At 40.9% G+C, this 27,792-nt stretch overlaps 1 protein-coding gene across 4 annotated transcripts in view; it reads left to right on the forward strand.

Moving 5' to 3' along the window:
* gria1a (glutamate receptor, ionotropic, AMPA 1a) overlaps nucleotides 1-23,277 on the forward strand; it is a 92,157-nt gene extending 68,880 nt beyond the window's left edge. The window contains exons 12-16 of one of the 4 annotated variants that reach the window (XR_005208169.1): nucleotides 1,421-1,619; nucleotides 2,862-3,109; nucleotides 6,904-7,018; nucleotides 14,395-14,803; nucleotides 18,715-18,847. Coding sequence is in view for 3 of the 4 variants with exons in the window: in XM_037780101.1 (XP_037636029.1) it covers nucleotides 1,421-1,619; nucleotides 2,862-3,109; nucleotides 6,904-7,018; nucleotides 14,395-14,529; nucleotides 18,715-18,882 (865 nt within the window). In the remaining variant the exon portion in view is untranslated. Of the gene's footprint in view, nucleotides 1-1,420; nucleotides 1,620-2,861; nucleotides 3,110-6,903; nucleotides 7,019-7,731; nucleotides 7,847-14,394; nucleotides 14,804-18,714 lie in introns of all 4 variants that reach the window. The other 3 variants (XM_037780101.1, XM_037780103.1, XM_037780102.1) reach the window with 3 other exon arrangements.
* Nucleotides 23,278-27,792: the final 4,515 nt, after the last annotated feature.

The following is a 27,792-nucleotide window of genomic DNA, read 5'->3' on the forward strand; positions in this document are numbered from 1 at the left end:
GGACTGTCATAGTTGTCGACTAGGTGACTTTCTTGCTAGATTTAGGGACTTTTGGAACTAGTGCTGATAGCTCCATTCATAATAAAGGAGTTGGTAACTCTGGGCTAGGTTTTCAGTAGGAGAACTTCTAAAATCTTGCTAGTTTCTTAATATTAACAACCCTATCTTTAATGTATTTGGATGCTGGGAGGTGCTGCTGGCGCCCTATGATCTGGTGGGTTTTTCTTGGGCTATGTTTACACAACTGTATATGATATAAGATTTTTACTCACAGAATGTCTGGGGACTCAGATGTCATAAAGTCGAGAGTCACAACATTTTGTTTACTTCTATAACTGTACAGAGCTGAAACGGAGAGTTTTGACACAGGAGAATTGTGAATTGTTTGCTGCAGTGCTAAATATGCACTGAGCTATCTAAAGAAGCATGTTGCTTTCCCCCACTGCACAGAAAAAAGCTTAACCTTACCCACACCCTTTTGAACAGTGATCAGTGAACAAGTCACAAAAAACACACACACAAACACACACACAAACACACACACCCCGCAGACAGCTCTGCATTTTCCCAACTGATTTTCAAAGGCTCGGCATCCATTCTGTGTTTGCTCTCTGCTCGCTCCCCGACTGCTCTTTCATCATCCACCCGTCATCTGAAAAGCATCTTAAATGATTATGTTTTAGCTTCTCCCTCTTTTTTTTGTCATACTTAATCTCGCCTTCATGTTCACGCTCCATTTGGCTTGACGGCACAAAGGTGAATCATGAGAGCCTTTTTTTGTTTCAGATTTGTGTCATTTTCATTGCGTAAGCTCCGCCGCTCTGTGCCTCGGCGCTTGTCGGGGGACCCGATATGTAACGCAACATGATTTCTGCTGTTGCTGTTCGAGCTGGCTTCTCTTGAGGTGGAGAGAGAGGGAGAGAGGAAAGACGGGGATTTGACTTAGGGGATTTTGCTCTCAAATCATCCAGTTGTTTTTTTGGTTGTTGTTCTTTTTCTAAAGTGCAATTAGAGCTGTGGCTAAGTGTTCTCCTCTGCCTATTAATCCCCAACAATTAACGCGCGTGTTTCCATGAAACATATTGGCAACTTTCTTAAAGTGAGATTAATTTGGCGGGCAGGAAGCTGAGTGGGTCTTTGTGGAACTGGTTATCTTTCCTTAGCACATTGGTCTAAGCTCTCCAAGCCTGGTGGAACGACGAGTGTGTGCAGAGGGAGTGTGATGCAATGTAGGTCACTTGGATGGTGTGAACATCACAAGGCTTTTAGATTGCTTTTCTTGATTATGTGCAAAAAATTGGCCAGGAAGAAAAAAATAGAGTGATGCTATTTCATTTTCCAAGTCTTTACATTTACATGTAATTGATTCTTGATTGTCTTCTATAGTGACCAACCAAATATCCTGTCCTTCTGTTTTTAGCTCTCTGTCTGGCCGCATCGTTGGAGGCGTCTGGTGGTTCTTCACCCTCATCATCATCTCATCCTATACTGCCAACCTGGCTGCCTTCCTCACAGTGGAGAGGATGGTGTCTCCTATAGAGAGCGCCGAGGATTTGGCCAAGCAGACGGAGATCGCCTATGGAACGCTGGATGCCGGCTCCACCAAAGAGTTCTTCAGGGTGAGAAACAGAGATTCAAAAATGCATTAATCGATCAACGTTAATGCATTGCATTTCCTGCAAATTGCTTCACAATAAAAATCCACCCTGTGTTTCACCAGTTGAATGCTTTTAATGTGAAGCAGCAGCGGTAGGGAATGTTGGGTTTGCATTAACTTAATACAGCTCTCCTACAGCGAGAGAATGTACAGTAAAGCTGACATCAATGAGATCAAATTACAAACAGTTAGGCTGGATTACACGCATGCATCATTTTCTGTTGAATATAGCGTGGGAATGACAAACTCCGCCACTAAAAAATTGAAACAACAAAATTGTTTTGAAGTGGGGTTGTATGAGTTACTCATCCATAGTCTGTGTATTACCTACAGTAGATGACGGTCAGCATGCCCCCAGTTTGGAGAAGCAGACAGGAGTTACCGAATGGAAGCAAAGCAATGTACTTCTGTGGACGGAGCCGGCAGCAAAATGTATTTTAGCCACCTAAAAAAAAGGCTCACCTAAAAAGATCAACATCTGTTTAAGTGTACGCTATATTTAGATTTTTTTCACTGCTTTACATTGCTGTCAGGCAGCCCTTTCAGTTGTGTCCATCTATGCTCCCGCCAAAGCCATCAGACTCTATTGAAAAAACCTGTAATTTTACCTTGCAGAACATGGGAGTTGCTGGTCTACGGCTGCCTTGATCGGTTAGTTTGTTTGTGTTATTGTGTGACTTTGGTGAATCTGAAGTCACACAATAACACAAACTAGCCAATCGAGGCAGCGGTAGACCAGCAACTCCCGTGTTCATGTATGGTAAAATTACTGTTTTTTTCAATGGAGTCTGGTTGCTTTGGCGGGAGCATAGATAATAGTTTCAGTTCCCTGTCAAACATAGACTGTATAGCTGTCTCACAGCCAGGTAAACCGCCGAAAATATTCCAAATATAGCATATAATTAAACTGATATTAATCTTTTTAAGTAAGCCTTTTTTTTAGGTGCTTTTTTGCTGAAGCCCCCGTCCACAACCGTACATTACTTTGCTTCCGCGCGGTAACTCCTGTCTGCCTCTCCAAACTTGCCGCGCGTCGACCGTCATCTACTGTAGGTAATACACTAACTATGGACAAGTACTGTCATACAACTCCACTTGAAAACACCCAAACTATCCCTTTTAAGAGAGATGATAAAGTATTCACACTGATACCGTCTCTCTCTCTGTCTTCCCATCTCTCTCGTTAACAATTCTGGCTGGTCAGAGGTCGAAGATCGCCGTGTTTGAGAAGATGTGGTCCTACATGAAGGCGGCCGACCCGTCCGTGTTTGTCAAGACCACAGACGAGGGCGTGATGAGAGTCAGGAAGTCCAAGGGCAAGTATGCCTACCTGTTGGAGTCCACGATGAACGAGTACATAGAGCAGAGGAAGCCGTGCGACACTATGAAGGTGGGAGGAAACCTGGATTCTAAAGGTTACGGCATCGCCACGCCCAAGGGCTCCCCTCTCAGGTAAGCCCATGCCACTGCAGCGTGGCTGGATAAAAGCCTCCAAGGGCTTTTATTGGAGCTCGTGCATGAGCATCATCTCTGACACCTGTTGATTTGTCCATCGAGCTCAGTTCAAACTCATTTATTCATGCATCTTTTTATCATAATAACACAACATATCCGTATTCTTTTCTACATACTTTTCTAATCAGACATAGAGCGCATGACATTCATTTTTACAATACTTCATTAAACTTTTTCCTTCTTTTGCACACTGTCACAAAGACATTTACAACTTCATCATGCTCATTTTCACTACTGAAGACACTTTGTTTTGTGTCTGCATATGTACTTATGCAGCTAGCCTATCCATAGCTGACTTGTGAGCACTGGCAGAAGTGTAAAGTAGGACCATGAGACCTCTTTAAGCAACACTTGTTTTCCTGCTGCCCTCTAATTACATTCTAAACCTTCTTCATGAGCGTTTGTGGTGGCTGGTTTCACATTCGCTCTGACACTGAAGCATTCCTCTCAAACAAACAGAAAATGCTCGTACAAAATGCAAATGCACCTCTCAAAAAACCAACAGGGCCCTTGAAAGCAGAATTACAGCTTAAAAGTACCTCATCCCCATATGGCTACTTTTCCACTTACGCCAAGGCTCACACCTTGAATGTGAAGTCAGCAGAGTTGAATTTCTACTTGCCACATTCAATGTGATAATTGATGCAATGAACACTGATAATTCATACTGGATGTACTTTTCTGCCGTCGATGTCCAAGACCAGCAGCTGTCTTTTCATACTGCATTAACACCCTTAACCAACTTCTCATTCATATTATTCTTCGACCCCAAGAGAGAGAGAGAGAGAGAGAGAGAGAGAGAGAGAGCAGTAGCTGGTGGCATCTGAAGCTTTTAATCTATCTCTAATAGGCCTCATTCGTTTTAATGAAAGGAGCCATATGGGGAGATTTCATTCAAACTCGCTGAGGATTCAGTAGGGGGTTCCACCTTGGTTGACAGCCAAAGGTCAGAACATGCTGACTAGAAGTGTTGCTTATGTCTTATTCAGAGGCTCCGTTTAAATTCAACCTAAATTACATTTCATACAGCAAGTAAGTGCTGCATTAGTGACAAGACAACTGAAATTAATCAGCTCCCATGTCATGTAGTCAGATTGGTCCAAACCTACAACGTAGCAATGGGATGCAGCGGTGAACTGCTGAGGATGGCCCCGTTATCTCTCTCTCTGTGTTACTTATTAACAGTGTGATGTTTGTTATTCTCTGGCCATTCACAGATGTCTGATACTGACTTTCATCAACAGATAAAAAGCATTCAGGACTGGAAGTGTTGTATTAAAGAAAGGAAATTTTGAATAATTCAAATGTTTTTATGGTTGAAGTAGAAATTGGGTATCTGGGGAAACTGGGATCAGACATCAGTGAATGTCCATTGAATTCAAAGAGCTGAGTTCAATCAGACCTGCAGTGCATTGTTTATGCATCAGAGTGCTGAATATTAGGGGATGCACTGTTTCAACTTTTTCTCTCTCTATGCCAAATTTGATTCCTAAACTCGGAGTATCTGTTGATACCAATGCTTTTGTTTTAATTTCTTAGTCTTGATACCATGTTGGGAACTGAGGATAGACACACTATCGAGTTGATCTTTTCTAATATATGTAACATGCACAGTTCTTACTATAAAATGACTGGTGATGTGTACAGATACAGACCTTACAAACAGCACAAATGTTACTTCCCGACAAAAAGTGCACTTTAAAGGAACAGTATGTAACATTTCGGGGATCTAATAGCAGAAATGGAATATAATATCCATAACTATGTTTTCATTAGTGTTTAATCACCTGAAACTAAGAATCATTGTGTTTTCGTTAGCTTAGAATGAGCCCTTCATATCTACATAGGGAGCGGGTCTTCTTCACGGAGTCTGCCATGTTCAACTGCCGTGTTCCAAACATTGGCTGTAGAGAGAGACTTCTTATATTTTTAGGTTACCTGAAGCCCACCATAGTTCCCCGAAACAATTGAAACTGCGGTAACATGAGCCGCAGAGTGCAAAACCGTGGTACTGCCAGCAGCCGTCTGACTTCATTTGCTCCTAAAGTAGTGTTATTATGGTAAGGATGGCCTCTGAGCGAGGCGAACGACGTTACCATGGTTTTGCACTCGGCGGCTCACATTACCACGGTCTTGCAAAGGGAGGAGTGAGCGGAGAGGTATTCAGTTGGTTGCAATCTGCAACCACATGACTAGATGCCACCAAATCCTACACACTGTCCCTTTAAGAAAACTATATTGCATCCATTTTTGGTTACATTAGCTAACTGGGAATGACACTGTCAACGCAGTTAAAGCTCACCACTGTCTTCACATTAAGATGCATTTATTGTGCTTCACAACTGGAAAGAAACAGTAGCACCATAACGCATCAAAATTAGCTCACCGCAGCAAATAAACAGAGCAGAAATAAAATATTTAAGTATTTAATGTGATACTTGATCTGCTTACTAAGGTATCTGACAGATCTGAGCATCCCTATATGAAAATGTATATATTCATATTGCATTGCAGGCCTCTTTGAAAGTAGCACTTTGAAAATAAAGATACTAAAATGACATTTTATTTTACAGGATGTACTGACGGCCTGTCTTCAAACTACACTCTGTGATCAGTCTGTGAAATGTTCATTTCTTACATGTATGACGTCAAGCCACTCCCATGCCTGTCTGACTGTTTGCCCCATCCCACCTAACATATAGTCCAGTAGCCTCCCTGACATCTGCTCGCCTCGATCCAACTGACCAAACTAACCAGCGACCTGCAGGTCTCCATGTCCACACACTTTGACTTCTTTCATTCCGCTCGCTCCCATCGGGCTGAGAAAGAATTCAGAGGTTTTACCAGCTCTCTGAGGATACCTGTGTTCCCTACAGCTGCGTTGTACACTTCAGGGTTGGGGACAAAGACTCTCCTGCGTCTGCTGGCGAGAAAGGCAGAATATCACACTGAAGAATTGACACTGATTTGAGGGAGAAGACGGTCATCTCCGCTTCTTTTATGTAAATTCTGATTGCAGATCGTGCCTCTCTGTGATTCGTGGATGGAGAGAGTCTTTGTCCGCAGCCTGTCAGCTATAGGAAATACACACAATCACTCACCAGAGAGAGAGAGAGCAAGCCTTGGGGAGATGCTTTGGATGAGCTGCTTCATATAGATTCACGGTCAGGACTCCGTCTATAGTTGGTCACACAGTTTCCTCTCAGCCTGCCTGAGAAATAGACTTGTTGTGGAATCGAACCTGACAGTTAAAACATTGAAAGCCTATGTCTGCATTTGACTCTGCTGATAGCTCTAAATTAATCAACACAGGCTTCAATTCGCCGCGACGCAGTTATGGGTTGAATATTGATAGGTTAGTTACCATAGTGATCTGTATGCTGGTGCCACCGAGAGGAAATTACCATCTGTAGACAGACTTCCGCATCCAATGCATCTCCATTTATAGCGTCTGCTCTGCCTCCTTCTGAGGCCCCTGCTTGGTAAAACCTGACTCTACTATTGCTGTATGGGCGCTCAGCATTTCAGCCCATCGCAGAACTAACTAACATGTGCATCTAAAGCCAGCACTCCTGCTCCATTATATCAGTAGCTATATGCAGGAGTTTCTAGTCACTGTTGTCATAATCACCACCACCATGCGACCAATCTCTTTATATATATATATATACATATATATATCTGTCCCATAGAGTGTCTCCTAATGGCTATCGTTTTACATTATCTTCAAGAAACCCAGTAAACCTGGCAGTTTTAAAACTGAACGAGCAGGGCCTCTTGGACAAATTGAAAAACAAGTGGTGGTACGACAAGGGAGAGTGCGGCAGCGGGGGCGGGGACTCCAAGGTCAGAGCCAGTTTGATAAACCCTGCGGGTAACCCACCACCACTGGGAGTGGGGTGGGGGGGTTGTGGGGAGGGGGGTAACCGGCAGACCCACGCTGCACGGCCACTCCGGCAACACTTAATACCTCTGTGGTATGGCGAAGGGCAAAGGAAAAGTGCCAAGAGGGGGGTGATTATTTAGCCTGCGGTGGCTGAATTCGGAAACCACAGAGGGGGACATTTGGTATCATCTCTCCTGCTCAAACAAAACGAACATCGATGATTTGAAATTGATCAGCGTGTCGTAATTAAACCAGCTGCATCCCTGGTGCTCGATGATGTTTTAAGAGCCCGTGCAGGCTTTGGAATCTGTTCAGTACACCTTTACGTTTGACAAAAGATACAATTGAGACATCCGCGTTGCACAAGCGAGGGTCAGCAGTGTGCCGGTTACCCAAAGTGATATAGTAATACACATCTACTTCCTTAGGGAGCCAGCCAACCAAGATAGATGGAGTATTAATGCATATCACTTTGACTCTGATGTTTCTAATGATGTTTATGCTTATATATTTGTGTGCGTGTGTGTGTGCGGTGTGTGTGAAAAGTTGCTTTTTTTATATCTTTAAGCAAGCATTATTGTTTGTATGTATTTGCTGCTCTGTGTCTCTGAATGAATAACATAAAATAACATGGTATAATATGTTATTTATGTTATTTCCTTATGGTTGGAAGAATCCCAGTAAACCTAGCGGTGTTGAAACTCAATGAGCAAGCCGTCTTAGACAAACTGAAAAACAAATGGTGGTACGATAAAGGGGAGTGTGGCAGCAAGGACTCCGGAAGAAAGGTCAGTCTCCAAACCGAACCTGTCACCTCACAGCACCTCCCAGCACAACCCCCGCCCTGATCCTAGACCAGCTCCCAAGTCCAGCCCTCAGCCTCTATTACACTGAGCAATACTCCCCGTGTGGTTATGGGAGCACTGCTGTATTGGCCCGAACATAAGACACACTCCCATTTTTGTTTTTGGATAAAAGACTTAAAAGATGAGAAACACTGAATGTAATAATGTAGGCAGATACACTGTGTTTAACATGTTTTAAATGTGTTGCACATTTAAATAAAGACGCAGTAAATAATCCTAAAAAAACTAAATAATTAACAGTCAGATCAAGATATTTATGCAGCAAAATACTCTGTTGGGTGAATCGATTCATTCAATTGTGGAAAATGAATGTATCAATCTACTAAAACAAATAATTTGATCAATTCACTTTGGCCTCAGCTTTAATCACTAAAAACTACTTAAATTAGTTTTTTAATTTTTTACTATCTTTCTGTGCAAGTCATGACTGTCACATATTTTTTCTGCTGTAACATTAACATGAGACAGCAGAAAATAAAAAAGGGTTGAAACAGGGGAAATTTGCCACTTCTTATGTGGATGTCAAATCAGTGTTGACGGTAAATGTAGTACATTGAAACAATAAATTCCTCACAGTGTGCTATATTGACCGAGAAAGCGGAGTTCTCCTGCTCGCGCAGCCGCGCCGATAGTGACGACATGTACCAGGATGCCATGCGTGCAAGCTACTGATGCCCAGCCAAAACGTACAGAAGTGTACTCGAGCTGCGCCTTTACTTATGCTGGTAATAGAATAAAAACACGGAGGCCAATGTGGAAGTACCTTAAACTTGCATTCTCTCTAATAGCCAGCAGGGGGCGACTCCTCTGGTTGCAAAAAGAAGTCTGATTGTATAGAAGTCTATGAGAAAATTACCCTACCTCTCACTTGATTTATTACCTCAGTAAACATTGTAAACATGAGTTTATGGTCTCAATCGCTAGTTTCAAGTCTTCTTCAATACAGCATGATGTTCATTTAGTAAATTATGGTCCCATTTAGAGTCAATTAGACCATAAAGCAGGGTATGCTTTAGGGCGTGGCTACCTTGTGATTGACAGGTCGCTACCACGGCGTTGTCAGGTCTCGGAGTTGTCCGTGTTTTCGTCTTACAACTTTAACCCTTTCACACTGTGTGTTACGTTAATCGTAACAGTTTGGTCGCCGAAAAATGTCTTATTCAGCGTTCGGTTGTACTTAGCTCCACCCTCTCGAGTCACTTGTTGTAGTTCCTCCTTGCCTCCAACTACGTCACTGGATGCAGGAAGAACAACAGATTTTGCAGCAGGAGAACTCGACTTCCTCCGTCAATATAGTGCGCACTGAGGAATTTATTGCTCCAATCAACTACATTTAGCATCAACACTGATTGGACATCCACCTGGCAAATTTCTCTTTTAAGGGAGCCTATGAAACTGTTTGCTGAACAGCCGCCACTGTGGCCAGTGTACATTAAAAAACCATGGTAAATGCTAGAGCATATAGAAACAGAGCAGGGTCATAAAGTCAGCAAACTGACTCCGTAATAATAATTACATAGCAATATTATCTGGGAATTGCTAACATGAGTCATCAAAAGCTAAACACATTGTCTTATATTCGGGCCAGTACTCTGGTGGAACTCTTGTGTCTATTTCTTCCCAATGAGTTTGTGTTGTCAGAGATTTAATGTTCATTACCAGCAGTGTAAATAAATCTGTGGTGGATTAGTCAGGATTGTTAGACAATGATTTGTTATATATATATATATATAGACTACAGTTAACATCTAGTGGAAGTGTTTTCCAATTCCAATCTTTTAAAATAGATTTCCCAAACACACACACAGACACACGGATCAAGTGTGATGATAACCTTGAGTTTGTACTGTAGATTGAATATGAATCAGTCTGAAAGTATCTCCTTCCCAAGGAGAAAGAATAAGAAAAGGAAACAGAGAAGGACGTGAGGGAGACAGATGATGACATTAGACCATTGCTGAACCCTTCGTGAACGTGTTGAGCCGTAACCTTTAATAACCCCTATAATAACCCTGTCCCTAACTCTCTCACCGTAGACTGTGCATGTGTGGATGCAAACCCTGTCAATCTGCTAGATGGACCCCGAGTCACACCAAGTCTGCCACTGTGCTTGCATGCATTTACAGTTTATGTCATCCACTGTTTCAAGAAATAGTTCCCGCTGACAGAAACACTTTCTGCTCTTTAGCTCAGACACCTCTGTATGTGTTTGTCAGCTGGCCTTCTGATCCTGTAGCTACACTACAAGTGCCAAGATTGTTTTTCTTCCTTTCCCTTGCTTATATTTCGATAGCGCGGGAGTGTCAAACCATGTGCCATGACGGGCTGAGCATCCAGGGAACACAGTGATTTTAACTTAGCTATACAGACTCATAGCAAAGAGCTCCATTTAAAAGAGAGATTTGGTAGAATACGCTGCCGTCGGACGGACAGGAACATCTCTGCAGTACAGTCACACAAGTCTATATTTAAATGTGGTTTACTGTGGAATTTTAAATCCCTCTATAGTAAATATTTATGTGTTTGGGAACATTAAAGGAATAATTTCACAGTTTGGGAAATATGCTTATTTGCTTGCTCAGAGAAAGTTAGAGAAAATTGATACCACTCTCATGCAACCCTCGGGAAGAGGAGAATAAGCAATTCTTTGAATATTTGGGCGGCACTCACAACCTGAATATGTGATGCTTTTTATTAGCAGCAATTTTCTCATCTGTTTAAAAATCTAAAAAATATAAATGGTAAATTGATAGTTAATTAAACTTAGTTAATAGTTATTTTACTGATAGAAAACAACGAAATGATAATTAATTTTTACTAATTATTAGTAATGCTATAATTTATGTTATTTTAACAGTTTATTGTTTCACAAATTATAACATTTTATGTACTATATATGTATATATATATATATATAAGTATTTGTTAATGATTAAGATATTATTTGTAAACCTTAAAGAAATTAAGGTTAAACCTTAAAGAAATTGTAAACCACCTATAAATATTACATTGACAGATACAGTATTTGTAGCACTTTGTTAATGGTTTATAATTGGTTTGTAAACTGTCTATAAATATTATTAAGATAGATAGTTAATACTTTGTCATTGGTTAATAATTGGTTTCTGGTCCATCTGTCCATGTATTGTTTATAGATGTTTTACAAACGATCATTTGGTAAACACTAACAAATACTTAATATAGTATATAAAATGTTATAATGTGTGCAACAATAAACTGTTAATAGATACTGTATTAATGTAATCAGAATGTAATTGTCATCGCTTCTTATCAGCTATGATACAATATATAATAACCTAATTATTTCATATTACACAAACTAATGATAAAATATGAGAAATGATAGCATTAATAATAATTAATTAACATTATTAATTCATTGAATTGTTATTTAACAGTAAAATAACTATTAATTAAGTTTAATTAACTATCAATTTACCATTTATAAATGATGGTTATTATAAAGTGTTTCCAAAATATCTCCCAAGCTCTCTAAAACAACTCACTACTCTAAACAGTTATTAGCTGTGTGAAGGGCGAAGACAAAGCTTTTTTCTTTGGTTAGTTTTAATGAGTTTAGACACGCACACATAGACTATTTATTTTAAACATTTCTAAGGATTTGGCCTCTAGGACCAACTCTGGGAAGCAAATACAGCTTCAGGGGATAAACATAAATTCAACCGGAGAGAAGGAAATGTTTTTTGTCCGTGTTTGATGCAAAAACCTGCAAACTCTCAGTCCTCCATAGCACATAGTTTGACACACACACCGCGGTATAAAAACCTCATTTACATTACATAATGCTTCTAAATAACAGGGTGCATCTCAATAATATTTGGCCAAACTACAGACTAAACGTATTCAAATGCAAATTTGCCCTTGGGGTTAAACAGTATTTATTAAAGTGAATAGACTAAATAATAGCCTGAATGTCGAGGTGAAGTAGAGGCATAATAAAGTGTAACCCATTCTAACACAACTATAGCTTTCCATTAATCTCCTCACGTGACACAAAGGTATCCTCCAAACGGATTCACATGAAACCTCGTTAGACATGAGAGCCCTTTAGGTTGACTCATTTAAGTCTGAATGATTTCATTACAGACTATAAATAGGCATACGTGTAAGTAAGTGGCATTGCGATAGCGAATAATGACCTATAATATGAGATGCGATGTTAGACTAAAGACTTGTTTGTGCTGTTGCTGCATGAATGCATGTGTTGTGGACACTTTACCTGTCCCCTCCCAAAATGTCATTTTGAGAAAACAGACATGTGTATAGAGAATGTTGACTGAAAAGGTTAATATAGGTGTTGTTTATGAATGTTTAGAATTATATAAATAAGTCATAGAAATGTTTCTGTTGTCATTATGTGTGGCCTGTCTCACAAAGCGAGTCCACTACAGTCAGTCTTTTAAATAGGCCTCAATAATATGGTTGACATTTAATTATGCTGGAAATAATAATTATAGAATGAATGAATATAAGGAAAAAACATTGAACTGTTTCATTAATGCTGCTTGTGTTGATGTGGAGAGGAGCACTGCGGGAGTATGATTTGTTAAATTAAAAAAGGGCTTGATAAAGGCCTGTGACCGACATGTAGCTCGAATAAATCACTGGGAGCTAATTTTCAGTGCGAAGACGTTCTTCCCTTTTTTAAATTAAAAAAGGCTGATCGCTGCTCGTCATTAAGGCGCTGTCAGAATACTTTTTAGAGTACTATTTATACGACAGTGTCATCATGAAGTCGCCTCACATTCTCCAGCAGTCGACATTTAACCAAAGAACAGTACATTTTATTAATGGCTTCTCCAACTACCCACTGTGCTTACTGTCCTGTTAGACGCCCTGTTTTATAGCCAGAGAGGAATGCTGACTACACTACAAATCTTAAATATATTTCTGATATATCTAATTATCTTAAAAGGAATAAAGGAAAAGACATTGTACTAGCTTGAATAGAGTTACTCAGTGCTCTTTAGTATCTGTCATTTTAACGTTAATGCAGTATTTTGTCCCTACTTGGATCCTGTACGGATGTTATGAGCTTTGACTCTAGCTATTTTTGTGAATCTTAAAAGCCAGCGTTGGATCCAAAGTTATCCAGCTAACATATTAAAGGTGCTCTATACCAGTGGTTCCAAACCTGGGGTCAGGGCCCCCTTTAGGGGGGCAATAAAGATCACAGGTGGTGTGCCAGGATTTGTCTTCTCTGAGGTTGTCAAAAGTAGATTTGCACGTGTATAACTAAAATCATAATAACACACTTACTGGATAATGTATACAACAGTTTTTATTTAAAACTATTTAAAAAGATGTGTTTTTTTGCTATTTAGCAGGCCACATTCTGTTAAACCCAGTATTTCTGCACAGTTGAATAAATAAAGTTAGGTTCGAAAGTCAACGTTTATTTAAAAAAGATAGATGTAATCATTTCCTAAATTCACAACATGTTTTTATCTAATGAAATATTCTGCTTCAATACATATTTGTTGGCATTTAGCTGACGAGTTCTATTCAGAACTCAGCTCAGCTTTTCTTAGATACAAGTAGGGGGGGCTTCGAGGAAAATAGGTTGGGAACCACAGCTCTATATGATATCCAGAGCATTAACATAGCAGCAAACAACTATTAGCTATGCAAAGATATAGAGGAGTAATGTCTACCTGAGCAGAGGATGAAGTCTCTCTTCCTCTATGTGTGTTGTTATTCGAAATTCGACACGGTTTGTTGACATAGTTGGGCCAACCGCGCATGCTTTTAGTGCATGTGAGTGTGCCCCACTGGCTAGCTCTCGGCCACCACTCTGCACTGTGCTCATATGGCGGTTATAGATGATAACGCCGTCCCAACAGACATAATAGAAGCATAACACCCATCCTGCGGTTCCCTCTCAGGTAAACAACTTGAGAGGGTTTACCGACGTTTGCACTGTTAGCGCTGTTAGCACCGGCTAACCTGCACCATTTTGAGAGCCATTGAGAGGCAATTGAAATGCTCCCAATAATGAAATGTAGCACCTTTAAAGTCTACTTTGTGAGACAGGCCTCCAAAATATGTTTTTATTGTTAATGTTTGGTTTGTGTGTTTTTGAGTTACGTGTGTGTGTTGTCCTCTGGTCTTTTACTATTCATGTTCTTTGTCTCTTTGTGGGTTTAATTAGTCAGGCTCATCTGTATACAGTATGAGTGTGTACTGTGTGTGTACTCTTAAGTGTGTATGGGTTTGAGTGTGTGTATATTTGCTGTAATGCATTTGAGTCCTGCCCTTGTGATTCCTGTTTGTGAAGCTAATGTTTGTCTATAAGTACACGTGTGTGAATCTGTCTTCAGTTTTTGGTCCTATGTGTGTGTGTGTGTGTGTAAAGCTGTAGAGTGTGTTCTGTCGCCACTATCGCTCCTCACCACCTGGCTCTGCCCTTCCCCCTCCCTCTCCTCCAGGACAAGACGAGCGCTCTGAGCCTCAGCAATGTGGCGGGAGTCTTCTACATCCTGATCGGCGGCCTGGGCCTGGCCATGCTGGTGGCGCTGGTGGAGTTCTGCTACAAGTCCAGGACCGAGTCGCGCCGAATGAAGGTGTCCACCGCGCGAGCCGCTGCCGCCTCAGCCGCTCAGGCCTTTCACTGCTCAGCCTTAGACAGTGGTGCTAGCGCCCCCTACACAGAGCTGCAGAGCTACGGCCTGTACGCCAACAACACTGTTAAGATATAAGGGCAGAGCACAGCCACGGGGTAGGAAAACGCTGTGATTCAAACCATGATGATGATGATGATGATGATGATGATGATGATGATGATGATGATGATGACATCCGCCTCCTCACCCTCCCGCCCATCTAACCGTGATCACAGTAGGGCCTCTCACGGCTTCCACCGCAGTGCAAACGCTGTCCTGTACCTCTCTCTCCCTCTGCCGCTACCTCGCTCAGTCTTTACGTCACTGATCTCCTGCAGTGTTGTTCAATCACTTGATTCCAAAATTGCCATTATGCCTGTTTCTACACCATCTAAAGTTGACATTTTACCACAGTCAGGATTCCCGTTAGTATCACAGGGTTATTTGCATATAGCATCTTTAGCATAGTTTGTCTTTGTCTTCTAATCTGACAGTAGAGCATGAGGCATAGATAGTGAGTAATCCCACACCATCAGGCTGTTATATATAGTCACTAGCGCACCAAATGTGTATTAATCCGCTGCTGAAAATAGTCCCTAACAAATGCACTATTTACTCCTGTTTGAGTAACATTTGCTAAAAACTACAGTGCCCAGTCATTTTAGATACAAATAACATGTGACAAAAATCATACTCCTTTGTGTCCTCTTGAAGGAAAACAACCAATCAGAGCAAGTCAATCACTGATCGCGAAAACTTGCAAACTCCGATCAAACTATCAAACTAGGCAGCGCTGATCAAATATGAATCAAGATTCTGTTACTGCAACCCCAGCATGAGCCAGCCTTGCCTCTCGCAGCTGCAGACAGCACAGAGCAGAACGCTGCCTGTCAGACTGGGCCTATCTAATACTTTTAATATTGAAGGGGGGTATAAAAGCGGCCCCTCCTAATTTGGACTGATATTCATTTTTGTTGACATCTGATTGGCTCAGCACCGGTAAATAGTGTTTAGTCAGGGTTAATCCGTCCCTCATTCACACAATCAAACACAAGTTACTATTACTAAACAAAACGACTGCGCCACTATCCATCTGCAGCCATTCTGCATTTCTACTAGTGGAAGTATTGGTAGGGACATTTCCCTCCCGTCCATATGCAAACCTGTGTACCACAAAGACTGTATTAGTGTTAAAATTACTGCCAAAAACGTTCTTATTTTACAGCTAAATAGTAGCTACACTTAAATATGTTTCTTAAAAAATTCAAATTTGATTAGCACTGCCTAGTTTGACAGTGTAATCGGAGTTTGCAAGTTTCGTGAGCAGTGACTGACAGCTTGCCCAGAGACTTTTCGGCTCTGAATGGTTGTTTTCCTTCGGGCACGGTGAAATCTTGTAAATGTCATTACGAACACTAGGAGGAGGCAGAGCAATTGATTTAATTTCACAGATTATCTCTCTCATGCATTACTGTCAGGATATAGTGACTGTTTTATAAAAATAACTTTTTTATCATATTTGCTCAAAGTTACCTACTGCAGCTTTAATGATGGATAATATAAAATCTAAACTCAGTACTTAAATACACATCACACTTTTTAATTCAGTTTACAAAACTATTCATTCTAGTTAAATCCTATTACTACACTCATGACAATAATCTGGTAGCACACATTCACAAATGAAGAACTGTCACTTTGCAGCACAGGTATAAAGGCAATTTGAATTACAGTGGTACATCTATCTACGTCTGTCGCTCTGAGCAAATCTCTCCCCTGCTCCTTCTTCCTCTCTTTTTGCTGACTGTCTCGCAAACGCAGGGCCCATTGTGGTGAACATCCTTTATATGTATACCATAAGGCAGGCCTGGTTGCGGCTCACATGTGTTCCATCACTGCTTTAATCTAGTCTAACTCAAACTGCTGTATGTTCACAAATCTGAGAGCAAGGACTTGTTGCTTGTAGTACTTCTATTGGTAGACGTTAGGCTTCTCTCCTCCGACAGCAGCGATATCGTAGCTGTTACTCATCAGCTTCGTGGATCAATCTGCAACAAAACAACCTTTGATTCATTCTTCCAACATCAAAGCCACCGCGCTGATGTACTCCACGTGTAAACAGCGAAAAAAGCAAGGCTGGGCCAAGACGAGGAGTGATCTTCTACACGAATCTCTTATGTTTTAATCAGCCCACGACGAGGCACCTGATCAGTATGCTGATGAGACTGGCGAGCAGCCTATTAGTGCAGCGCTGCCTTTATGCAGTTTGGCTTGAAAGAAACAACAACGCCGTTCCAATTACGGGCCGGTGTAATTCTCCAATCCCCACACAGCACTCACCGGTTGCTCCAAATCTCGCTCGCCCAATTTAATCAGCCATATAGAATAGGGGATGCAGGGACGCACACACACACGTGAACCGCACATCATTAGGTCGCCTTTCGAGCCCAGTGGCTTTTATTGCGCTAGACTGGAGAATGGAGCTATTAAACCAATGAGTGAAGCCTCAGCTCCTGTCTTACTACCCACACTTTGCTCTGCTCCTCCTGTTACAAAGTAGGACACATCGGCCAGCATCACTCAGGCCCAGATAAAGAGGGCGAGAACTAGCACCCTATGACTCCTAACAGCTCATTCTGCTCCTGAATTTCTTGACGTGCCAGCACCACATTCACATAGTGACATAAACAGCTGCTTATGCGCATATATTTATGTAATAAAAGGAAGAGAAATTGCATAATTTATATCTTTATTCTCCTATAGCTGAAAGAGCTTTTAACCCTCTGAGACCCGCAATCCCGACCGACTTTACTGTCTTTCAGAGGCTGTTGCAGGTTGAGTTTTATAGATAGAGATAAAGATCATATGAAACATATCAACACATCATATGACTAAAAAAACGAAGGTATCCATTGGTACCAACAATGTCATACTAGCTCGTCAGGAAGGAGGCCAAATAATGCTACAAACTTACGCAAAATTTTGGCGAGGAAAAACTGGCATGGCTATTTTCGAAGGGGTCCCTTGACCTCTGACCTCAAGATATGTGAATGAGAATGGGTTCCATGGGTACCCACGAGTCTCCCCTTTACAGACATGCCCACTTTATGATAATCACATGCAGTTTGGGGCAAAGAACATGCAGTTTTTGAATGCAGTATAAATGTGTTATTTTTGCCTATTCTAAAATTATGTTTTTGAATATTTCTGGATACTGGGGTCCCTAAACAGTCTTGGAATTACATAAATTGGGTATCACTGTAAAGTTGAGACTCTTGTGGATCCAATGAGCCCAATTGTATTCATGTGTGATGATGTTAGTCCCCATAGTAGCCATTTTATTGTATTGTGGCCATTTTTTGAAACTTGACCTCACTGTAGGAAATGACCTGTGGTGACCTCTAGGATAATCACAGCCTCATAAAACTTTACAACCACAAACTAGAGACCTAGGGCATTCAGAGGATGGATGGCTTTCCTAGCTAGATTGACAATAAGGGGGTTTCTGAGCAGTTTCCAGAACAGAAGTGCTCGCCATCCAGTCGCCGAAAAATGCAATTCTTGCAGAAATCTCCAAATGTCAAAAGTTTTTGATAACAAATCACAGCATGGCTTTTTCTATGATGTTCCTCAAGGCCTTGGTGTCTTAATGTGGTATTTTGGAGGGATTATTGATCATTTTTTGGTATCAACCCAAAAATTGCTGCAACAACTTATGAGACATAATAGAGCATGGGAATGACCACCATATACTTCAATCATAATTATCTAAACCCTAATACACTTCTACAATTTATTTTAATTAATTAAGTAATTAATTAACTGATTTATGACTAGAACAACTTGGCACCCAGTGCTGAGTTGCATCTCAAATTAATCTTCAGGTTCCCAGGTTTCAGATGATGTACACCGCTTCTATGTGACATCTACTGTTGACCTGCTATCTCCCCCTAAAGACCCCCTGTACCCCCCTAAACAAGACAAAAACAGGTCTATTGTGGGTCTCAGAGGGTTAAAGTACTGTGCGCTGCGCTGCTACTCTAACTGTTGCATACGCTTTCTCTGCCCTGATTAGGATATGATGCATGCATGTGACTGAAATCTGGCGTGCAGACTAACTGTAATCCTTTTATTTGTCCCTGACAGCAATCCATCAACGACGCCATGCGCTGCTCCTCCCTGACCAGGATGAGCGGCAACGGGAGCGGCGGCGAGAACGGACGAATCCTCACCCACGACTTCCCCAAGACCGTTCAGACGCTGCCCTGCATGAGCCACACCGCCAGCATGGGATTGGGCGCCTCCGGCATGTGATCTCGTCACGTGACTGGTGCTGGCGGCGAGGAATAGGCAGGGCAGGGCGGGGCAGAAGAAGAGCACAAGACTCTTAATGACCTCAAAAATCATGGCCGTCTGGTTTGACCCATCTATCCTCCTGGCTGTCGACGCTCTCCGACTTGAACTTAACCTACTGCCAAAATGCACTCTCGAAACCGCTCCTCACAAACTACGAACACAAGACTCGCAACATTTTTTTTAAATCAGTGGATGTTTGAAAAAGAGATTAAAAAGAAGGGAAATGTGCTGCAATAAAGAAGCCGTCAACGCGGGCGTGTTTTTGAATTTTTTTACCGTGTTCGTTTGTGTGAAAAAAAACAAAAAAAACTTTATTCTTCAGTGTGACGCCTGCGCTGTGCCATTTCGACGGAGCTGTTGACGTTAGTCCACGTGTGCAATATCTTCACCTCCACTGCTGACCTTGTACTACCTAGATGCTTTCTGATGGCCGACGGTCTTTGCACAGATGTGGCAGAGGGAGGACAAACACTTGTGACTGCGAACAATGATTTAATATTGTTTTGGGACATTCCCGCTCTCTTTCACTCCCACATTTACACGCCATTTTTGGAAGGACAGAGTGCTCTGTGTAGCATAGCCAGTTTTTATGATATATTATATGGTTTACACTGTCGTTATAGCGCAAAGAGCTTTGTCAGAAGTAGTTTGATTTCTCCTCGACTGAAGGTTAACGCTGTTTATATCAGCGGTTGACGACAACAAACATGCATTGCTGCTACACCTCATTTAACACATCATGCCTTGTCTTTGTGCCATACGACCATTCTCATACAGATACACTTGTTGCTACAGGGGTCATATGTTTGACCAACCGATTGATAGAGTTTTACTATTTAATGATCACAAAAACAGTCGGACGGCAGATTCAGAAATGCTCACTTTGACCTGAGAAAGGTTACAGAATAGAGAAAACACACGACACATTACTCTGTGGCTATGTACAGTACTGAGTGACCTTACACTGTATTCTACTGTTGTGACATTCATAGCATATCCATTGATATACTAGGGAGTCTGTTTGCAGCACACGTTAAAGAGCAGAGATCGACAAATTCAGATATAATCTGGAGAAGATGTTCCTCAAACTATTGTTGGAGCTGCATATTTCACTCCCTCCTCCTGTGATGTGTTTCCAGCTGTATTCAGTTTTAATGAAATGGGCAGCGCGGCTGTTCACTCTCAATTTATTGAGATCCCCCGCAGATCGTGCGTGGCCTATAAAAAGAAAAGTTGACCTCCTCTGGCTAGCTCAGGAAGGAGGCGGGCGGGGTTGAAACACTTGGTTTGACTGACAGATTCGCAGCCACTTTTATCTGTGTTTGGTTGGATGTCAAGGTTACGCTGGTCACCGCGGCGCTCGGCTGCAGAGTTCTCCCTTTCAGATCACGTCGAGTAAACAGAAATCGGAGTGGCAGGCCCTGAACAGTCGAGGGCAAAAACGGCAAAGGGCAGACAGCCTTGGTTTGGTATGAAGGCCTTAAAAGAAAATTCCACCTGAAAACATTTCATTACTCAAAATGACTATTAGTGATGAACTTTGCATTTCTTGACCCGTTGTGTCGATTAGTGGTGTATTTTATGAGTGACTGACCAACATTGACAACAACAGAAATCAGACTTAAGGTCAGGTTCTGATTTAGGATGAAAGGACAATTTAAAGAACAGAAAAAGAATAAGGCTGGCATGATTATATATTTTTCTTATTGTCAACAAATCCCACGAAAGGACATACAACAATACGCTGTCATGTATTTCTGTGAAGCAGAGAGGATTTAACAACATTTGACACAGTTGTGGGGTTGTTGTCGATGTTGTTGATCAAACCGCACCCATGCAGTCCTGATAAAGCGGATTACTTTGTTTTAAAACTCTTAATAAATAACATTTAAAGGTTCTCTATATGATATTCAGACCATTGATACAGCAGCAAACAACTATTTGCTATGTAAAGATATACAGGAGTAATGTCTACCTGAGCAGCAAATGAAGTCGCTGTCCCTCTTTGTGTGTTGTAATCTGAGTTTCTCGCTTTGTTGACATCGCCGGGCCGGCTGCGCATGCTTTTAGTGCATGTTCGTGCATGTGAACGTGTCCCATTGGCTAGCTCACGGCCGCCGCTCTGCACTGCTGTCATACGATTGTTGCAGATGATAACACCGTCCCGACTGATGGCGCCATTGCAGAAGCATTGCACTCACCCTGTGGTTCCCCCCTAACACTGTTAGCTCTGTCAGCAGTGTTGCTGTTGTTTTCACGTTTAACGCTGTTAGCAACGTTAGCTACGTCGCCATGTTGAGAGCCGTGCGGAGGCAATAGAAATGCTTCTATCCTTGCATTTAGCACCTTTAAAAACGTTTCCGGACTTAAAATTTCTTAATGAATATATTATGTTCTGATGGGATTTAATACTTTCTTATCTCCCTGACCGGTCTGTGACGCTCAGCCATAAGCCCATTTATTCCTACAGAAGTACATATTTAAAACAGCTCATAAATCTATAGTTTAACTTTTAAAATTTGCTCAGTATTTTTCTAAAACGACTGGGCACTGTAGTTTTTAGCAAACGTTGCTCAAACAGGAGTAAATAGTGCATTTGCTGGGGACTATTTTCAGTAGTGGATTAATACACATTTGGTGCGCTAGTGACTATATATAGCAGCCTGACTGTGTGGGATTTACTTAAAATAAACTACAGTGCCCGTGTTCATAAGGTGATGACGGAAAATGTCAGCAAAGGATTAAGTTACAGTATATCAGGCTTTGATTACACTGGCAGTACTTGTTTTGTAAAAATCGATTCATTCTTGGTTTCGGTCTTTTCATGGGAAATGTTGACAACAACAAAAACATTGAATGTCGCCAGCGTTATCCTTTAAACTCAACAGGGTTGCAGGTGAAAACTGCCAAAGCAGGAAAGAAACCAATAACAGCTTTTTCACAGTGCATCACAGCCAGAGGCGATGTAAAGGGTACGTTCTGTGCCTTCTTCTAACTCTAGCATCTTTTCCTCTCACCTCTCACTTTCCCTCTCTACACCTCCAAAAATATTCCACTGCAGAGTACAGACATTTCAGATACCTGGGTGATCAGAAATATAGGAAATTATCAGGTTAAATCGAAGCAGATGAAGCATGTTGAGGGAAAAAATAGCAGTAATTCATCACAACATACGTCCTGAAATGCACTGAACATCATCATCATCATCATCACACTAAGAGTCCAACAGTGTCCAAAGGTGTGATTTTACTTTAAGGTGACTGGAAGGTTGTTGCTTGAAATGGGATTTTCACTGCTGTTGGACGCCAGAGGTCAGCTTTAGATTATGTACCACACACTCTAGCTGACCTCTCGCTTCCCAGCAGAGGCCAAGCGCCTGTACAAAGGCAGCACTCATCCCCTGCTTCCACAGCTGGTCGTCGTGTATTATTTTTCTTCTCCTCTGAGTTTCTGCTTTAAAGAATACGGTACCAAATCTAATGTATGACCTATCTCTTTCTCTACATCGTCATACAAGCGGGAAAAATGGGCAGTCAGAGTTTACTGAAATCATACATATCTCCACCTATTATGTATATAAAAGGCTTTTCTCTTCCCCCAGTGAAAATATTCGTTCCGCTCCCGATCATGCCTCCGTGTACCTGAATTAGTTACCCACTGTACCGCGTGAGTACTTTTCCTTTCTTCCCTCATCTACGCGTCTTCTTTTGCTGATGTTGTACTAATTAGAACACGACACAGCACTCTTCAGCGGAGGCTTTACCTTCAGACAGATGTTTTATATGCCATAACAGATTTGTAAAAAAGAAAAAAAAATGAATAAAAAAGACACTCAATGTTTGTATTATAAGGAGAACTGGGGTGCCGGAAAAGTGTTATACACTTTGAAGAGTGTAAAAAATAAAACACACACACACACACACACTGGTGTTGAATAATCTGTAGACGCTAATGTTGTTTAAAGACAGTTTTGAGTTCATTTAATTTTATTCTTTTTTTTGCAATTTCAAAAAGGATTTCCTGTTGGTGTTTTTTAAGTGCTTGAGATTTAACACCATTTGAATATTTCTTTGTCGTTTTCCTTTTTCACAGTATTTTACTACTGGAATCTAATCACCAGTTCACCAGAAACATCATTATTGTTGTTTTTTTAAACTATGGAAAGGATGTTGCTCAGTTTTAAAAATTAAGACGGTGGTCAATAAATGGGTTCACAGTTTAAAAAAAAAAAAAAAAAAAGTAAAAGAATACAACTAGGAATCAGACTTTTGGGAAATAAACTTTTTTTTCTAACCAAAGTGTCCTGGAAGGAAGTCATCATGCTTTTGTAACCGAATAAAGGAATAAACTATGTATATTTGTTCGGTTTTATTTCCACGGGAGTCATATATCTCACTCGGGCCTCGGGCGAATGGGATATGACTTTAGATATTATGAGCAGAGAAGAAGAAAGCGCTGCCTGGCTCAGAGAGGAATGCAGTGATCCAAATAATAATCCATCTTATTTTTATTTTACCAAGAAGAAATCAAAAATCGCTTTTACAAGAGAATCCTGGTCAAGGCAGCGGCCACACAAAATCACAACACATTAAAAAATAACATAATATACAAACATTCACAATAAAACATAAGAGCAGCTGTTTAACTCAGTGGCCTCTCAAGAAAAACAACCAAATGCCTCCATCACCACATTCTTTATGATGCCCTTAAGTTCACCAATGGACATAAATGTTTCTATTGCATGAATAAAAGCAGGTAAATAGACCTGCATAGTCAATATAAAAAGAAAGCAGAGAGGTACATACAGTAGGTTATTTCAGATTATATTTTGCTTTTTTTTTTTCCTTTATCTGATAGCACAGAGAGATGCAGACAAGAAATGTTTGGAGAGAGAGAGACAGGAGGGTGATGTCATACAACAAGGTTCTTGGCCGGGTTCAGATTGGGGGCATTGCTGTTTGTGGTACCTGTCTTAGACCAAGAGGCCATCATATTATTTTTTGTCATTACAATTCACATTTTGGAGACAACAGCACTGTCCCTTTCGTGCCCTTATTACTTTGATCTTTCACTTTATCCTTAATGTTTGAAGAATGGCAGTACAGTCAAGTTTCTATATTCTGCTCCATTTCTGCCACTTAATTCAGCCACCAGTTTGGGTTTTGACTAATACACATCTTTAGCCTTTTCTCTTACAAACTTGATCCGGCCTTCTTCATACTGCAATCCCTCTAATGTTGCCGCCACCAGGAAAGAGTTAAGGCCACTTTGGGGCATTGCAACAAGCTGTAAACACAGCACTGACATTTTATCACCTTATGAAGTTGATTTGCAACATTCATTTAGCCATTTTTTTTCTAAACACCTGATGAATTGTACAATATTAACTATTTTTTTAGCTCTGATTTTGGTCCCCACCAACTCCTGTGTGAAATATCTGGCTCTTTAACCACTAAAGGCTCCAATTTGTTCTCCAGCTAGCTGCTAACTTTGTCTGCCTGAAAATAGCCTGCTACATCTCAAAACAATGAGAGTAAAGTTGCAGGCTGGAAAACCAAAACAACGAGCTGAAAGACACCAATTTGCTCCATTTTCAATATACAAATATTGAGCAGCTTTAAGTGTTTCATCCTTAACAAACTTTATTGGGTCAAATTAAAAAGGACTTTTTATGCTTTTGTGCTTTTTTCCCTTTCCTTTAGTGTGATATATTTCTTTTGTGCATATAAAAGGTCTGCAAAGTTACAAAGCCCAAAGTCCAGGAGCTCAAACAGAGCGTTTCAGACATAGGGTGAAAAGAGGTGCTGCAGCACAGCCAGTATGAGAAAAATAAAGCATTTTTTGAACAGTAAAGCATGTAAACATGTTCTAGTAGAAACCCAAAATACAAGTATGAACCTGGAAAGGAGCGTAATAGCTTCTCTTTAAGATCAACAAAATTGTCTGCTTTAATGTTTCTTTGAAAACACATTTGTTGCTTCTTCCTCTATAATGTAACCCATCTTCACCATTTTTGACATAAATATCTGTCAACATTTCTGTTCAACACAATATTAATACTCAGCTATGATGCATGAATTTCTTTAATTCAGTCAGGCAACTCATTTGGGATAGATTATTATGTAAATGTAGAATATGTACAGCATTAACGTCCTCTTCACTCCCCACAAGGAGCAGCGAGCTCAGCACAGCAGGGAGCGGGGACTGATGATAATCACCTCTCCCCTGGGGGAATGTAAACTCAGAGCCTTACAGGTGGATGCTGGGGTGGAGGTGGAGATTCTTGTATTTTGTTTTGGTCAGTAATTTTCAAAATTGTACTTCAAACTCGGTGTAACACATTTAGAACATATATAAAGACAAGTCAAAGGAATATGACCTTGTCAATTTGAGCCAGTTATATATTAGTCTTAACACAAATGAACACAAACTCTTCTTAATGATTAATTAATATGTTTGTAATTAATTTATTTTCTTGCATACATTCAGCTTTGGAAATTGCACTGTGCATGGATAAGGGATGAAACGAAACTTACCATTCATTGCTTGGAAGAAACATTTCATGCAACAGTCGTTTCTCATATTATTGTTCAGCCTGGAAGGCATTATTATTATGATGAAGATGCAAAGATAGAAAGTGTCATTGTGTAGTGCTCATTGTGTACATTTGTATCTATGTGTGCGTGTGTGTGTGTGTGTGTGTTACATAGAGATAGCAGGGTGTCATGCTGTCACTAACCCATGATTAGTGACATCAACAACCGAAGAGGCCCCGCTCTTTCTCACTCTGACAGCTGAAGGCCTACCGTATAATTAACATCTCTCTCTTTCTCTTTTGCAAGCTAGGTGTTGCAACAGGATGTTTGCATTTTTTGTTCTCTCACCAAGTTCAGAACATACTCATTTATAACTTTGAAACAAGGTGACTTGTCATCTTACTTAAATGTGATTTCCAGCACCATTTATTGTCTGATACGACATCAGGCATATAGCACTGTCCTAACTTCCTGTCCTCGCTATAGATCCAGTATGTGATTGTAAATGTCCAGGGGCCTGCATGCTGGACTTCAGGAATCACGACACACTGGCGCTCTGAGGTAGCACCTCCGATGACATCTATATCCTGGGAGAATGAAATCATGTCCCCCAGGTTTTAAGTAATCAGTCCTTATCTAAAATTAAATCTGGATGCATCACCAGTCCTGGATCATCTCAGGGCCATTAAATCACATCCTAAAGTTACAACGTCGTTTAAAACTGTACTATCTTCAGGACTACAATAAAAACAAAAGTGAAATAATGAAGATTCTCAGGAACACCTGCAGGTGTACTGATGATGGTGAACTAGGCAGCAGCAGATATCGTATGTAGGAGTGAAGGAGACATTTTGATGAGAAAACAGAAAGCATGCAAACATAGAGGCGTAAAGTACAGGGAGAGATCTTGTTCCAGCCCGGAGAGTCATTGAAAGTGAATGCCGGTTAATTGTGTCCAGGTGCAGATTGCTCACACACACTCTGTCTCTCTTTGATGAGCAGCAGCATCATACCTTCACAAGTGGACACACACACACACACACACACACACACACACACACACACACTAATAGGCCTATTCACTGATCCTCTAAAAGGGACAGCTGATTAGCTACTGGGACAGTTTCCAAGAGACCTAGACTAACACAGGTGTGGACTGACACATTTGTGTTAGCCTTGTGGATGGATCTGCTATAGACAGTTCATGTCACCTAAAGTAAAGATGTACTTTACACAACAAATTTTACTTTTTGTATCAATTGCTCTTAATGTTGCTACACCTGTCAAGCTTTCCATTCTCACAAGAAAACTATGCAGTTTACAGCGATAAAGGTGGCTGATTTTCCAGTCTCAATTTTTAGTAATTTTCAAAACAAAGGGTTCTTGATTTCGCACAGATGCAGACAAATTACTAACTGTCAATTTTGCCAGGTAAAATGACAAATGTCACTAGCAGATTTCATCAACTGTAACTATCTAGCTAATTAAAGCGATGGTAGGTATAATGTTTTGGCATCATTGGGCAAAAATTCCATAATAACCTTTCAGCATATTGTAATTCAATTGTTCTGAGAGAAAACTAGACTTCTGCTCCTCCTCATGGCTCTGTTTTCAGACTTTAAAAAATCTAGCCCGTGACGGGAGACTTTGGCCAATCACAGGTCATTTCCGAGAAAGAGCGTTCCTATTGGCTGTTCATTCAACAGAGGCAGCTGTCAGTCGCTTGCGAACTCTGATCAATCGGTAAAACTAGGCAGCGCTGATCAAATATGAATCAATATTCTGTTACTGTAATGCCTATTTCTCACCTCAAATGTTTTCAGAAACATCTTGTAATGTACTGTTTAGCTGTAAAATGAGAAAGTTTGCTCCGGCTGGTGGGCGGTGCTTGGTATTTCCTCAGCAGATCTCAACATGGCTGCTAAACAGTACACTACAACAGCTATTTTCAACCAGTGGGCCGGGGCCCACCTCAGAGAGCCACCTAGGGGCCGCAAAGGTGCTGCCAAATGGTTAGATTTACCGCTATTCTGTATTTCAGAGGTTGTAGCGGGCTCACTTTTAAAGCTAGAGTGAAGATACTGGCATCATATGAAACTACAAAAAACTGATGAATCGATTGGTACCAACCATGTCATGCTAGCTTGTCGGGAAGGAGGCTAAATAACGCTGCAAAATTACGCTAAATTTTGGTGAGGAAAAACTGCCATGGCCATTTTCAAAGGGGTCCCTTGACCTCTGACCTCAAGATATGTGAATGAAAATAGGTTCAATGGGTACCCACGAGTCTCCCCTTTACAGATATATATGTCACATATGCAGTGACACAAAA

Source organism: Sebastes umbrosus, chromosome 9, assembly GCF_015220745.1.
Source record: "Sebastes umbrosus isolate fSebUmb1 chromosome 9, fSebUmb1.pri, whole genome shotgun sequence".
NCBI lineage: Eukaryota > Metazoa > Chordata > Actinopteri > Perciformes > Sebastidae > Sebastes > Sebastes umbrosus.